The 15,298-nt window shown below is 43.7% G+C and overlaps 1 protein-coding gene across 1 annotated transcript in view; it reads left to right on the forward strand.

The window, feature by feature from the left end:
• The first annotated feature begins 325 nt into the window (after positions 1-325).
• Positions 326-15,298, forward strand: part of LOC129869344 (E3 ubiquitin-protein ligase RNF220-like) — a 48,086-nt gene continuing 33,113 nt past the window's right edge. The window contains exons 1-3 of the mRNA XM_055943676.1: positions 326-607; positions 3,014-3,756; positions 14,200-14,302. Of these exons, the coding sequence (XP_055799651.1) occupies positions 3,141-3,756; positions 14,200-14,302 (719 nt within the window). The 5' untranslated portion in view covers positions 326-607; positions 3,014-3,140. The remainder of the gene's footprint in view (positions 608-3,013; positions 3,757-14,199; positions 14,303-15,298) is intronic.

Raw genomic sequence — 15,298 nt, forward strand, 5'->3', positions numbered from 1 at the left:
TAAAATATACCGCACATTTAAAATCAGGACTAAAGCATATTGTTCTAAGGATTTGAATGGTGACTGTTCTTGAATGGTCTTGCATGTAACTTATTTGTTGGCTCTGCCAGAAAGCGGAATTATTTTTAAAAACAGTTTGATAACGGTTTAATCACATTTCAGAACATTTTCCAATTGCACGTGGAGGATAGAGGCTAGTAACCTACTGAGGGTAACATTGCACACTCTGAAGGCAGGTCGCAGACCCTCTCGGGAGAGTGATTCGGAGGAGAGAGATAGGCTAGAGTGGGAGAGGATGAGGGAATCGTCATTCGAAGCGCGGAAAGCCTCTGAGCAGCAGCAGCCGCAGCCCTGTGAGCTTCGCTTCGTCCTCACGGTGTGCCGCTTCTTATCTTAAAATTCTAACTGGTCTGTCCATGTAAAAAAATAAAAATACTGTAGCCAAGCTTACATTTTACTGCAAAAATACTTGGAAATAATCCCGACATTTGCAAGCGCGTGTTTCTCTTTTGCTCGGACGGAATAAAGTGTCGACCATCGCTGACATTCGAACTAGAGAAAGTGTTCGTTGTGTGGCTAAAACAACTCCGAGACAGCGTTTAACTAGGTAAGTAGGCTACAGGCAACTTTTCCTGTAAAATTGTTGTGGTAGGGCTAATGGGTTAAATTACATTTTGTTGGCTTCTTGTAAGACCTTCATGCAATATCCTATTAATTGTTATAATTGATCATTAGGGCCTATCTGGCTAAATGTTTGACAAGATCAGCTCTTGAAGACTGCTGTCGTGTTTCACGCAAATTAGGGTTTGCATTTCATTTGAATAGCCTACTTTTCAAGATGTTTGTTGAGCATTCAGTTGCCCAACATCTTGCGCGGTTCTCAAATCTCTTCCTCGGGGACACCGAGCCGTTTCACAATTTGGTTGTAGCCCTGAACTAGCTCTGATTCGCCTCAAGGGCTTGCTGCTTAGTTGACACGTTTAATCAGGTGAGCTAGCTCTGAACAGATCAAATACATGGAACGGCTGGTTTTCCCTGAGGAGTTTTTTTGCGTGAAATATTTACCAACTTACCCTGGCGTGTTACGTCGAAATATATAATACATAAAATAAACGAAAATGACATAATTTCTTGAAAGGGTTCTGAGGGATGTTATAACACTTGTTGGAATGAGTATGCTAAGTATGAATGAATGAGTATGCTAAGGGGTTCAAAATTCACCGGGAGCACAAGCCACGAATGCAGTGGACACGCGGGGTCCTTCATGGGATTGTGTTGCTTTTCGTTTAACAAAAGTTTAGAATTTTGCACATTCATACAGTAAAAATGCGAGTCTATCATAAACTAGGTTTCGAAGTCAACTTGGAGTCACGCGATGTCGCCGTGAAAGCATGCAGTTTATTAGGCTGCAGATGAAATAAACGACGATGAACTTCGCAGGGGGGTGAAAGTGCAGGATGATGAGCTTGATGTCTTTTCCAAATATGGAGGGTCTTACGCCGGTGACATGATCATCGATGCTTGGCTGCCGTTTGACAAACAAAATACATCTTTCTATTTTGACCGTAAAAATCGAATCATGTAGGGCAGGGGTGTTTCAACTCTTACCCTACGAGGTCCGGAGTCTGCTGGTTTTCTGTCCTATCTGATAATGAATTGCACCCAGGTCTAAATCAGTCGCTGGTTAGAAGGGTACAATGAAAAAACGCAGTGGCACTGGCTTCGAGGTCCAGAGTTGAGTGTGAGGGATGTAGGGGTATACGTGCGCTCTAGCCAAAAGCGGTATCTGCGCGCTGTTGGCTAGAGCGCACATGCCAGTACCAGATCTGGCACACTCGCTATATAACGCACATTTTTGGGGGGGTGAGAAAACCATCAGTATAATACAAAATTAGATGGAAACTAATTACACTTGTATTTTGGATTCTGTATATGGGAGTTGAACCGCAAAAGTTTTCTATGTGCACTATGTGATCACGCACAGCCTTTATCTGCAAAAAGTCAATTAGATGGAAACACATCTCTGGTGGGGAAATGCGCATCTTGTTTTTATGCGGATTTTAGAATATTCGCATGAAAATCTGTCGCCAATTGGATAGAAACCTAGCTATTGTTCAATAAAAGGGGAGATTGTCACTATCAAAACTCTCTCTTTCACAACTAAAGATCATTTTCAATTAAATAAAACTGCTGTTCAGATATTATTCTTTAGCCTACAAATGAGTTAATTTCAGAAACTTTAACATCGAAAAACATGAATTATTCGTTTCACAATCCTCTTGAACATCCGTACAATTAGATTTTAGAATCATCTTTTGTTAGACACCAATATTGGGATGATTTTATAACCTTTTATGCGGGCCACAACCGAAAACGAATTTCATCCCAAGATCAATCGATAAGTTGTTGTGTCAATCACATGGAAATGTAAGAGTATTAAAATATTTTCTATTGGATTCATATTTCATTAACTTGTCATAGAATATTAATTTGACAATAACTGCTGTTTCACATATAAATATCATAGAGAAAAAGGAAAATAAGTAATAAGCCACATTTTCCTATTTACTGTGATGATCATTATCATCTTTTTTTGATATTGGGCAGATTGCAGACATATATAGACTGATAGGCTATTAATAAGTCATAAACAAATACCCCGTAAACTACACCAACATTTCAAGATTTTATTTACATTATATTAATTATTACAATATGTTCTGATATTTCGTGTTTCTTTTTTAGCTTAACTCTTCATTTAATTAAATATCTTCTCAGTTACAAATAACGATCACAGTTTCTCCAGTGCTATCAAAGTATTTCTTAACAGAATTGTCTAGATTTACAAAAAAAACATTTTGCACATGTTTTATTTTAACCTTATTATTCAGCATTTGCATTAGTTCATTGTGAGAGTCATCGTTCTCTTTTTGTCTTCCATATCTCTTTCTTAAATACCCCTCGTTCTTGACAATTGTATTTGGATAATCAATGCTCTTCTCTCCTTATATAGCCCTATGAGAATGGACTCACAGTGAAGTCATTCCACCTTGACTACATCATCTTCAAATCACACCAACACTCAGCCCCTCCCCCTGACCAGTCCCTCCCTCTATAGGACTAAGGGAGGCGTGGATTGGATGGACCTCCACCGGCCCTCCTTTAAGATGGACAGCTCCTCCTACCTGCCCAGTCCCCTGGCCTCCCCAGCCCTAATGGTGCTGGCCTCCACAGCCGAGGCTGGCCACGATTCCTCTATCCCTTGCCAGGCCCCACGGCCTTTCGGGGTCCCCATCTCCGAGAAGGACCTCCACCTCCCCTTCCCCTCTGGCTCCTACACATTTGCCTCCATGTACCACCGCCAGGGGCCCGTCTCCAGCCATGGCACCTTCCCCGCCAGAGACTTCCCTGCTTCCCTGCTCCACCTCCACCCCCAGTTCCACCCCCCCAACCTGGACTGCTCATCTCTAGGGATGCTCAACCACAGCGGGGTAGGGGCCTTCAGACCCTTCTCCTCCCCGCCTGAGGAGAGGGAGGTCAGGGGTTATCAGTCAGCCTTCACCCCTGCTAAGAGGCTCAAGGGCTGCTATACCGACTCGGAAAGGAAGCAGTATGAGTTTGGAGGGGGGCGTATTCTCTCTGGTTCGCCGTGGTCGCTCAAAGCCGCTGAGGATTCTGGGAGGAAGTTGTTTGCTGTGTCTGGCCTGCTGTCAGACAGTGAGGCCTTGTCTAGTCCTGAGGACCGTAAGGAAGGCTGTGAGTATCGCCCTACTGTCATGTGTACTGCTCATCATAACACATTTATATGTTGTCATGTAAGAATTGTGCGCATTGCTCTCTTTTAAAAATCCATGGTTTCAATACAATCGATCGAATGACAGTTGCATCTTGTCTGCATCTTGTCAGTGTATGTGTGTCTTTATGGAGTGTGCCCTTTTTACTCTTTGACAATCTTAACCAAAGTTTTTTTCCTGGTTGTGCAAAGTATGTGACACTTGGTGGAAAACAGCCCCTAGTCCATGTTTCTGGTCATTGGTCACAAAATGAACATTAGTACCTACACTGAATATAGTTTCTTGCCATTCTGGTTGAACACAGACACAAGTATGTAGAGATGACAAAGGAGGGGAAGTTTGAGCAAGCGACACCCTGTCAGAGATAACGAGGTGACAGAGAGCGAGAGACGCTCAGCTCCACAAACGACACCCTTAGCTCAATATGGCCACCCACGCCATGATGAGCCATCTGATTTGTTGACAAATAAGGAGGAGAGGTGTCAGTCAGAGCGGCAGGGCGAGAGCCACTCCTTATTATGCTAGAGGATAATTGCCCGACAGTGCGGGGGCACCACAGCGTTCGCCTCCCCTCGCCTCCACCTCCAAAGAACGGGAAGTAAGGTAGACACGTCACCACAAAGCATGATGGGAAATCAAACCCCCTCACAGTCGTCAAGGTGGCGCCTGACGTTGAAGTCCCCCGTAGAGGACCCACAATCCTTAGTAGATCAGAGGAGGGCCATGTTGAAAATAATGACAATGAGTGAGGAGAGAGAGTGTGAGAGAGAGAGAGAGAGAGAGAGAGAGAGAGAGAGAGAGAGAGAGAGAGAGAGAGAGAGAGAGAGAGAGAGAGAGAGAGAGAGAGAGAGAGAGAGAGAGAGAGAGAGAGAGAGAGAGAGAGAGAGAGAGAGAGATGGAGGGAAGGATGGAGCGGGGAAGAGGGGTGATATCCCCCCGTATCACCTTAAAGAAACGTTTCATCCCACACATCAAGGCCTGGCGCTTGGATGAGTTGTCTTGAGAAAAGTTTGTGTGTGTGTGTGTGTGTGTGTGTGTGTGTGTGTGTGTGTGACTCTGAGAAAACGTATTGTTTTTGACAACATGCTGCTGGTTGAATAACAGGGACAGGGTGGATGCTGCCTGGGAGACAGAGCAGCAGGAATCCCAATAATGAAGCCCCAAATAAGGACAGGATAGGACAGATGCCAAACAGGTGTGTGTGCGCGCATGCGTGGCTGTGTGTGTGCATGCATGTGTGTACGCTTGCACCCGTGTGTGTGTGTTCCTAAGTTAGTGTTGTAACAATTGTGTGCTATAGCTTGCAAAATAAACAAACGTGACTCTTGGTGACAACCAATGTTCCCTCAATTTTCTTTTGCAAATTCCAGGTCTGCTGAGCGCAAACTTGAATGTTGTGAAAATTCTATGCAACTTCTGGCGAGCGTGTACTGTGAACACTGAGGCTGTACCTGCTTTAATTTACAGCTATAACAGTGGCCAAGTAGGCTTCTGTGGCTATTTGATCATAGCATAGGCCTATCAGAGTGGCCTACCATAGAAAAACTATGGCGAAAATGCATCCCATAACCTTTTAACATGGAAATAAGTGTTCTATCATTCAGCCTACAGTAGCAGCCGATGTGTGGTGTTCAATGTAGGGCTGCATTCCATGATACTTTTGAAAAAAACATGCAGGTCATTGACATTAACCTGTTCATCCACTTGTCCTCCAGACAAGGAGGTGACTGAAAATATTGTGTTGTTTGATGCAAGAAACCACTTTACAAAAAACTATTTATTATTATTCCAATACCATTATTACAAAGAGTCAGACAAATTGCCTCTGCCTATTGGCTACTTAGCTTATTCAAGCCTGTCTCAAAATACAACACTGCCCCTTTAAGACAGAAAAAAATATGTTTTTCGAAGATGGCTAGAAATGCACATGTTATGTGCACTTGTAAGAAGCAGCCACTCCCTCATTGCTGACTAGAATTTAGCTATATCTGGGCTCACTTACTAGCAAAGAACATGAACAAGTGTACACACCTGGCTACATGCAGCTCTCGCTTTGATCTCAAAACAAGCGCATCTACTCATGACTGCTCATGCTGTAAACACAGTCCAGTTCAAAGTGAATGGCATAGATCCATATATGGCAATGGTCTACTTGCATACTGCAGCTCTGAGTGGTTATGGCGCACAGGTCTGTGTAGAGTATGGGCCTGAGTCGAGCCTGTTAATGCAATAGAATCCTACTCCAATGTGTTCTGCCTACAAGAAAATGTATTGTATAGTTTGTTTTGTTTCGGTATGTTGCATTAAAAGTGGCTAGTATTGCGTTGATTCATTCACAATTTGCACAGTAAAGGGAAACGTTGATAGTGTTAACTATAGCGGAAACTAGAAAGTCGTGCTTCTTTGTGCGGGCTGATATTTCGTCTGTGCGGCAGTCTCGGGGGAGCTGCGCGCCCATGCACAGCTTATAGGGGACATTGGTGACAACATAAAGCTGATTTTTCCAACATTAGGACTGTTTTCCTCAAGAAAGTAAGTCCACTTCATGTTTTGTTTCCCTTCCTTCCTTACGTCCTAGTATCGCGATACTGGTATCATGACAAACCTAGTTTAAATTACCTCCAAACATAGAGGATCATTTGATTAAAGTACAGAGATGGACAGGGGCAGAATAGGGTTCCCCAACCCATAGTGGGTACTATGCAGCTCAAATCAGTTTGGGGAAAATTAATTCTGAGTGATGGAAGCAGCTTTTCCTGCTTTATCCAATTTTATCGAAGCTCAGGCAAACTAAGGGCTTTAATGCAATTGAACTCCCAGGACTTTTCGAAAGGCTGACGTTTGGTTCCTCTTGACTGACTAACAGGCAGCCACTTCAGGTCTTATGTGTTAAGCTTCAAATCTTCGGGGATGTAACTCTTTGGTTGCTGTGTAGACAACCTGGCCCATACATGACAATACATGTCACAATACAGTACATGAACATAACGTAGCCGACATATGGAAATGTGTGACCATATGCATCACAATGAACACAGAAAACACACAAAAAAGCAGCACATTTGTTCACAGGCATTCTTTATATACAGGTATCTCTCTCTGTTCTATCCGCTTCTATGCCCTTAGAGATTCATTCATTCGCGTACACTCTCCAGTGGATGTCTACCTACAGTATCTCACTGTGAATGGGGATATTTGGTGTGAGTGTATCAGTTTAAAACGGTTCTACCTGCTTTGGCCAGACAGGCTTGATGTGGCAATCCTTGCTGGGTTCGCCTGTTGTCTTCTGTATCGTCGTGTTGCTCGTTGACGTCTCCTCTAGTATCCAAACCACAACATTCCCCTAGGGGCCATATGTATCAACCGTCTCAGAGTGTAATTTAGGATCACTTTTTAGATAACAACGGATGACTACATGGACGGGGGGGGGGGGGGGGGGGACCTGATCCAAGATCAGAAGCTGAGATGCATACGGCCCCAGACGTTCTCCGTTTCATCTGAAGATGTTCAGACGAGCAGTGGGATGTGACAGCTGTTCAAACAGCCTCTCTCTTTCAAAGGGCAGATGTCTCCAGCGAGGCGAATCATGCTTATTTTCCTCAGGGAGATGTTTCAAACTTGAGCTGTAACTAACGGGGTACGAGGACAGAAGTGGGAACAGAGGAAGAGAATGACAAAACACCGCGTCCTACCGCAGCGTTCAAGACCCAGACAGACAGTGTTGATCTTCCCGTGATTCCCTGCGTCGTTATCACACAGTGTGGTGGCGAGCTTCAGTTACTGTAAGGGAGAGTTCGGATAACTGGACCCAGCTGGAGCGTCTAGCTATAAGAATAGTAAACGTGAGCATGTGAGAAAAGCAGTTGGTAGAATAATTATGCCATCAGAGAAAGGAGCAGGTGTGTGTGTCTGTGTGTGTGTCTGTGTCTGAGCATGTTTGTGTGTGCGTCTATGCGTGTGTATGGGTGCGTGTGTGAGAGACTACATCTTGGGAATAGAGAGCGGAGCAGATAGATGTGTATGCATGAGCATCGAGCGGTTCCTGTTGATCTCCTCCCCTGGGTTGTCAGCTAGATGTAAACTGTGTCTTACAGGAGGCTTCACTCAATACACCCTCAGCTGGACAGCTGCACTGGATAACATGCCTCCCAGTTATTGAATGAGGACCCACAGCTTTGATAAGAGGCAGTCTACCTTGCACCCGCACCGCACACACCGTATGAACACACTCAGCGCACACGCACACACACACACACATAGGTGATAGACAAGTGCGCACGCACGCATGCACACGCACGCACACGCACGCACGCACACACACACACACATAGGTGATAGACAAGTGCGCACGCACACACACACACACACACACACACACACACACACACACACACATGGAAACTGTGTCTGGAACCAACTAAACCCATAAAGCATCACATGAGATGTAATCCCTGTGCCAAGTTGAAATCTGTGTCCCAAAAGCCTTATTCCATACAAAGTGCATTACTTTGGGAGGCCTATGAGAATAGGGTGTCATTTAGGAAGTAGCCTACGATTAATCTATGGGATATTGATTCTGTACAGGCAGGTTGGTGTTACCTTGAATCCCGTCACAGGCTTGTATAACATACCGTAAACGACTCTTGAACACTGAACACATCTGGTGAATCCAGCCCTGGAGTGCAACGCTCAAATGTTTGCCCACTCCCATTCTGTTAACTTCCTTGGGCCTCGCTTCCCCATCAGTGGAGGATTTAGCAACTCTCTCCAGTTATTCCAGTTATCCCATAGAATAATAACTCATTCCCTCAACAGCAGATTCCACCACCCATCCTGATAAGGAAGGCTTCCCACCATATCTGTGTCGAATTCAAGAAACTGGGAGCAGGGCGCGTTAATCCGAGATTCCGTCAAGCTGCTGAGTTCCCGAGTCACGGTTTGAGTTTGTGGTTGTACTGTACATCTGCTACAGTGATCTTCCCTCTCCTTGCCACACACAGCGAGGGGGGGAGGGGGGGGGGGGTCATTAAGATAAGAAAGAGAGAGAATAACCCATCCAAAAATCCCCAAATCTAAAGGTTCTAATGGCACGATCCATTTGACAGCTGTGTTACCATAGATGAAGAGAATGTCTGAGCCTGGATCTTCACTGCTGCTCTGTGTTGACCGTGTGGGCTGATTTCAGACACATAAGAGAATAAATATTTTTAATGTAATGACGACTGTGTTTGATGTTCGAGGGCCGTGGTTGACTATGTTTGACTGTTGCCCTCCTGTTGTGGCAGTAGTTGGTTCTTCTAATGTACTCTTAAGTTGACGAGCTTTCATCTTCGCAGGGGATGGGGACCTCTGTTATTCAATTTTTTTTACTTGAATCTTTTCTGGACAGGAGAGGCAGTTTGGGGAAGTTATCCATCTACGGCACCCACACACAGCACATTGATACAGTGCCGTTGGAAAGTTTTCAGACCCTTTGACTTTTTCCATATTTTGTTACGTTACAGCCTTATTCTAAAATGACAAGGCAAAAACAGATTTTTTTGAACGTTTGCCATTGTATTAAAAATTAAAAACATAAATACCTTATTTACATAAGTATTCAGACCCTTTGCTATGAGACTCGAAATTGAGCTCCTGTGCATCCTGTCTCCATTTATCATCCTTGAGATGTTTTTAAAACTTGATTGGAGTCCACCTGTGGTAAATTCAAATGATTGGACATGATTTGGAAAGGCACACACCTGTCTTTATGAGATCCTACAGTTGACAGTGCACGTCAGAGCAAGAAACCAACCCATGAGGTTGAAGGAATTGTCCGTAGAGCTCCGAGACAGGATAGTGTCGAGGCACAGATCTGGGGAAGGGTACCAAAACATGTCAGCAGCACTAAAGATCCCCAAGAACACAGTGGCCTCCATCATTCTTCAATGGAAGAAATTCATAACCACCAAGACTCTTCCTAGAGCTGGCTGCCAGACTGAGCAATCGGGGGAGAAGGGCCTTGGTCAGTAAAAGGCACATAATAACCCACTTGGAGTTTGCCAAAAGGCACCTAAAAACTCTCAGACCATGAGAAACAAGATTCTTTGGTCTGCTGAAACCAAGATTGAACTATTTGGCCTGAATGCCAAGGGCCACGTCTGGAGGTAACCTGTCACCATCCCTACGGTGAAGCATGGTGGTGGCAGCATCATGCTATGGGGATGTTTTTTAGCTGCAGGGACTGGGAGACTAGTCAGGATCGAGGCAAAGATGAACGGAGCAAAGTACAGAGAGATCCTTGATGAAAACCTGCTCCAGAGTGCTCAGGACCTCAGACTGGGGCGAAGGTTCACCTTTCAACTGGACAACGACCCTAAGCACACTGCCAAGACAACGCAGTGGCTTCGGTACAAGTTTCTGAATGTCCTTGAGTGGCCCAGCCAGAGCCCGTACTTGAACCTGATTGAACATCTTTGGAGAGACCTGAAAACAGCTGTGCAGCAACGCTCCCCATCCAACCTGACAGAGCATGAGAGGATCTGCAGAGAAGAACGGGATAATCTTCCCAAATACAGGTGTGACAAGTGTCATGTCGAAGAAGACTCAAGGCTGTAATCTCTTCCAAAGGTGCTTCAACAAAGTACTGAGTCTGAATACTTATGTAAATGTGATATTTCCGTTCTTTATTTTTATAAATTAGCTAATATTTGTAACAACCTGCTTTTTCTTTGTCATTTATGGTGTGTAAATTGATTTTAGAACAAGGCTGTAACCTAACAAAATGTGGAAAAAGTCAAGGGGCCTGGATACTGTCCGAATGCACTGTATATCACAAGAGGATAAACCCCCATCCCAAACAATCCTTAAAGGGGCAGTGCAGTCAAAAGTTACACAGATAATGTGAACATTTTGATAATGCCCTATTGTGTAAGAGCTGTTTAAAAAAAATACCTGGAATTTAAACCTGTTCAGGTGGGATGGCGTTTTGTGATGTCATGGCCCAGATCATGACATCACAATCTGATTATTGTGAACAATAACCAGTCATCTTTTATTTGCATATGTATCCTTCTACTTTAAAGAGGTAGTCTCTAGAGCAGGGGTCGCAGCCAACCTATATAGCTCGCCAAACAATTCTGAAAGTACATTCAATTTTCACATGTTCCACTGCAAACTGTCATAAACAAATCTCAAAAGTATTAGACACCGCAAACTCCTAGCTACTATCTAATCAATGCAACATTGATATTGTCCAACCCCTGGTTAGCCACTATTGGCTTAAAAAGCCAAACCTAAAACAATATCTGCCAATGAATTTCCAGCAATACTTACCCTGTGTGGTGCGCGTGTTTGTCTATCACAACGTGTGTAACCAATTGGTGTGATAACCGTCTTGTGGGTTGACAGAAATACTTTCCCCCAAACCTTCTCAAATAAATATTAACTGCAAAGTAGGCTTACCTGACAGAAGTACAGTTCCAGTCAACATTTTGGACACAACTACTCATTCAATGGGTTTTCTTTATTTTTACTATTTTCTACATAGTAGAATAATAGTGAAGACATCAAAACTATGAAATAACACATATGGAATAATGTATTAACCAAAAAAGTGTTAAACAAATTAAAATGTAATTATACTTCAAATTCTTCAAAGTAGCCACCCTTTGCCTTGATGACAGCTTTGCACACTCTTGGCATTCTCTCAACCAGCTTCACCTGGAATTCTTTCCCAGCAGTCTTGAAGGAGTTCTCACATATGCTGAGCACTTGTTGAGTGCTTTTCCTTCACTCTGCGGTCCAACTGATCCCAAACCATCTCAAATGGGTTGAGGTCAGGTGCTTGTGGAGGTAAGGTCATATGATGCAGCACTCCATCACTCTCCTTGTTCAAATAGGCCTTACACAGCCTGGAGGTGTGTTTTGGGTCATTGTCCTGTTGAAAAACAAGTGATAGTCCCACTAAGCACAAACAAGATGGGATGGTGTATCGCTGCAGAATGCTTTGGTAGCCATGGTGGTTAATTGTGCCTTGAATTCTAAATAAATCACTGACAGTGTCACCAGCAAAGCACCCCCATAACATCACACCTCCTTCTCCATGCTTCACGGTGGGAACCACACTTGCGGAGATCATCCGTTCACCTACTCTGTGTCTCACAAAGACACAGCGGTTGGAACAAAAAATCTCAAATTTGGACTCATCAGACCAAAGGACAGATTTCCATCGGTCTAATGTCCATTGCTCTTGTTTCTTGTCCCAAGCAAGTCTCTTCTTCTTATTGGTGTCCTTTAGTAGTGGTTTCTTTGCAGCAATCTGACCATGAAGGCCTGATTCACGCAGTCTCCTCTGAACAGTTGATGTTGAGATGTGTCTGTTACTTGAACTCTGTGACGCATTTATTTGGGCTGCAATCTGAGATGCAGTTAACTCTAATGAACTTATCCTCTGCAGCAGAGGAAACTCTGGGTCTTCCTTTCCTGTGGCGGTCCTCATAAGAGCTAGTTTCATCATTGATGGTTTTTGCGACTGCACTTGAAGAAACTTTCAAAGTTCTTGACATTTTCAGAAATGACTGACCTTCATGTCTTAAAGTGATGATGGACTGTCGTTTCTCTTTGCTTATTTGGACTGTTCTTACCATTATATGGACTTGGTATTTTACCAAATAGGGCTATCTTCTGTGTAGGGCCTTGTCACAACACAACTGATTGGCTGAAACTCATTAAGAAGGTTGGTTACTATGTGATTCCATATGTGTTAGTTCATAGTTTTGATGTCTTCAATATTATTCTACAATGTAGAAAATAGTAAAAATAAAGAAAAACTCTTGAATGAGTAGGTTTGTCCAAACTTTTGACTGGTACTGTATATCATGAGTAAGTATATCATTTGTATCTATCATTTGCAAACTTTGCCATGAAATGAGCAGCAGCAGTACAGAACCATCGCTAGACCGGCACATTAGATGGCACATTCCTCACTCGCTAGATGTGAAATTAAAGGGCCAGACATGCAATTAAATGGGAATTACACTCAAAAATAAAACTGTTCGTTTTCTTCTAGACCTAGATAAACATGGTTGTGTGATGTGCTTTCAGCATTGAAATGGACTCCGAACATCCAACTTCATTGTTTTTCTACGAACAATTGTAACTTTGAGAGTGAAAAACAAAAAAAAATCTAAAGCCAGGAAACATTTAACTGAGAACATTTTGGAAAAAAGACAGGGGGGGCCCCCTTCGAGTTGTGTATTAAACATTATTTTACCAGTAATATTGGCAGAACATAGTGCCCTACTTTCTCTTGCACACTAACATTAAGGAACTTGGAAAGAGTTGCGGGGAAGAGTTTCATGGGAGAAGAGAAGAATGGGCCGATTTAATGGCTAGAAAAACGTTTGTAGCTCTCGACATTTCATTTTTGATAAAGTATCTCTCATGCTCGAAAAGGTTGGAGACCCCTGCTCTAGAGTCTATACCAGATCCTATCCGCCAATCAGGGCTGTGAATGTAAATATCTTTACATTTGTATCAACGCGCCCACACGATCAGACTTTCTAAATCAATGGCAAAAGGAGGCTCAGGGAAATAAATGAAAAACAATATATATTTGGAGTTATTTTTATGAAATGAACACACACAGTGATTTATTAGACATATAGTGATGATTTAAAAATACAAATAAAGAGACTACATGGGGACTTTTAAACTTATTCCAACCCAATGTATGCCCTAAACGGCCTCATAGTTCTAGTCACTCACTCCAGTCCAACCAATCTCTATAGTCCCAGGTAAACTTCACTGTACTGTCATCTACACTGAGTGTACAAAACATTAGGAACACCTTCCTAATGTTAAGTTGCACCCTTTTTCCCTCAGAACAGCCTCAATTTGCCGGGACATGGACTCGTTCCACAGGGATGCTGGCCCCTTTTGACTCCGATGCTTCCCACATTTGTTTCAAGTTGGCTGAATGTCCTTTGGGTGATGGGCCATTCTTGATACACACGGAATCTGTTGAGCGTGAAAAACAGATCGGTGCGCCTGGCACCTACTACCATACCCCGTTCAAAGGCACTTAAATCTTTTGTCTTGCCCATCCACCCTCTGAATGGCACACATACACAATCCGTGTCTCCAATGAATCAAGGCATAAAAATCCTTCTTTAACCTGCTTTCTCCCCTTCACCTACACTGATTGAAGTGGATTTAACAGGTGACATCAATAAGGGATCATAGCTTTCAGTTGGATTCACCTGGTCAGTCTATGTAATCGAAAGAGCAGGTGTTCCTACTGTTTTGTACATTCAGTGTATAGTGCACATGTTTTCATCCACTCACCATACACACCCATTCAGTGTATAGGGACAAGGGGGGTTGTCTGCCAGTGACATGGAATCCATATATTCTCATTCTCCAGGTCTAAAAAGGGGCCCAGTTACAATGTGTCAGTCAGCCCAGCGCCCCCACAGCTCCATGGCACGGGGCAAGACTGGAGTTATAGGTCCCGTGTGGCTCAGTTGGTAGAGCATGGCGCTTGCAACGCCAGGGTTGTGGGTTCAATTCCCACGGGGGGACCAGGATGAAAATGTATGAACTTTCCAATTTGTAAGTCGCTCTGGATAAGAGCGTCTGCTAAATGACTTAAATGTAAATGTAAATGGCAGTGGATTTTTACAGTAGCATGGGGAGAGAGAGAGAGGGTAAATCTGAGTCCTAAATGGCACCATATTCCCAATGTAGTGCACTATGTAGGGAAGAGGGTGCCTTTTGGGACGCATCCAGGGTAACACTGTATGATGCTGGGAGGGCGTCCCTATCACAGTGGTCATTGGTGAGGACTGACGACACCTGTTTGGCTGCTCAGTGAACAATCTTTTTACAGCTGTATTAACTACCATTTGTCTGGAAACTTTTGTCTTCCTTTTATCTTTCTGCATTCCCCTCATATTGTCACAAATAGTCATTCGACAGTTGAACAGGATGTGGGAGGAGAGAGAGCGAGAGAGAGAGAGAGAGAGACAGAGCTAAATAAATAAATAAAAGAGAGCGAAAGCGAGAATGATAACAAGAACGATAGATAGAGAGAGAGATAGAGAGAGAAAGAGAGAGAGAGAGAGACAGAGAGAGAGAGAGAGAGAGAGAGAGAGAGAGAGAGAAGGAGAGAGCGGGTCTCATTATGAGAGCGGACCAGGGGTCGTTAAATCAACAGTCTGCTTTAACAGAGCTTCCGTCTCCCTGCACCTGATCGACTTGCTGCATCATGTGATTCCGAACGCTTCTCTCTCTGATGTCACTTCAAAGACCCATGGAGGAAGAGGTAGTGGGAGAGGGGGAAACCCAGTGTGGAGGAGGAGATGAAGGGTGGAGGGGGCTTTGGGTGCGTGCCTATAGGGAAGGCTACACTCTTAGAAAAAAAAAGGTGCTAAGTAGAACCATATAGGGTTCTTCGGTTTGTCCACAGGGGAACCCATTTTTGGTGCTAGGTAAAACCCTTTGCAGATGGTTCTTCATAGAAC

This window comes from Salvelinus fontinalis, chromosome 14, assembly GCF_029448725.1.
Source record: "Salvelinus fontinalis isolate EN_2023a chromosome 14, ASM2944872v1, whole genome shotgun sequence".
NCBI lineage: Eukaryota > Metazoa > Chordata > Actinopteri > Salmoniformes > Salmonidae > Salvelinus > Salvelinus fontinalis.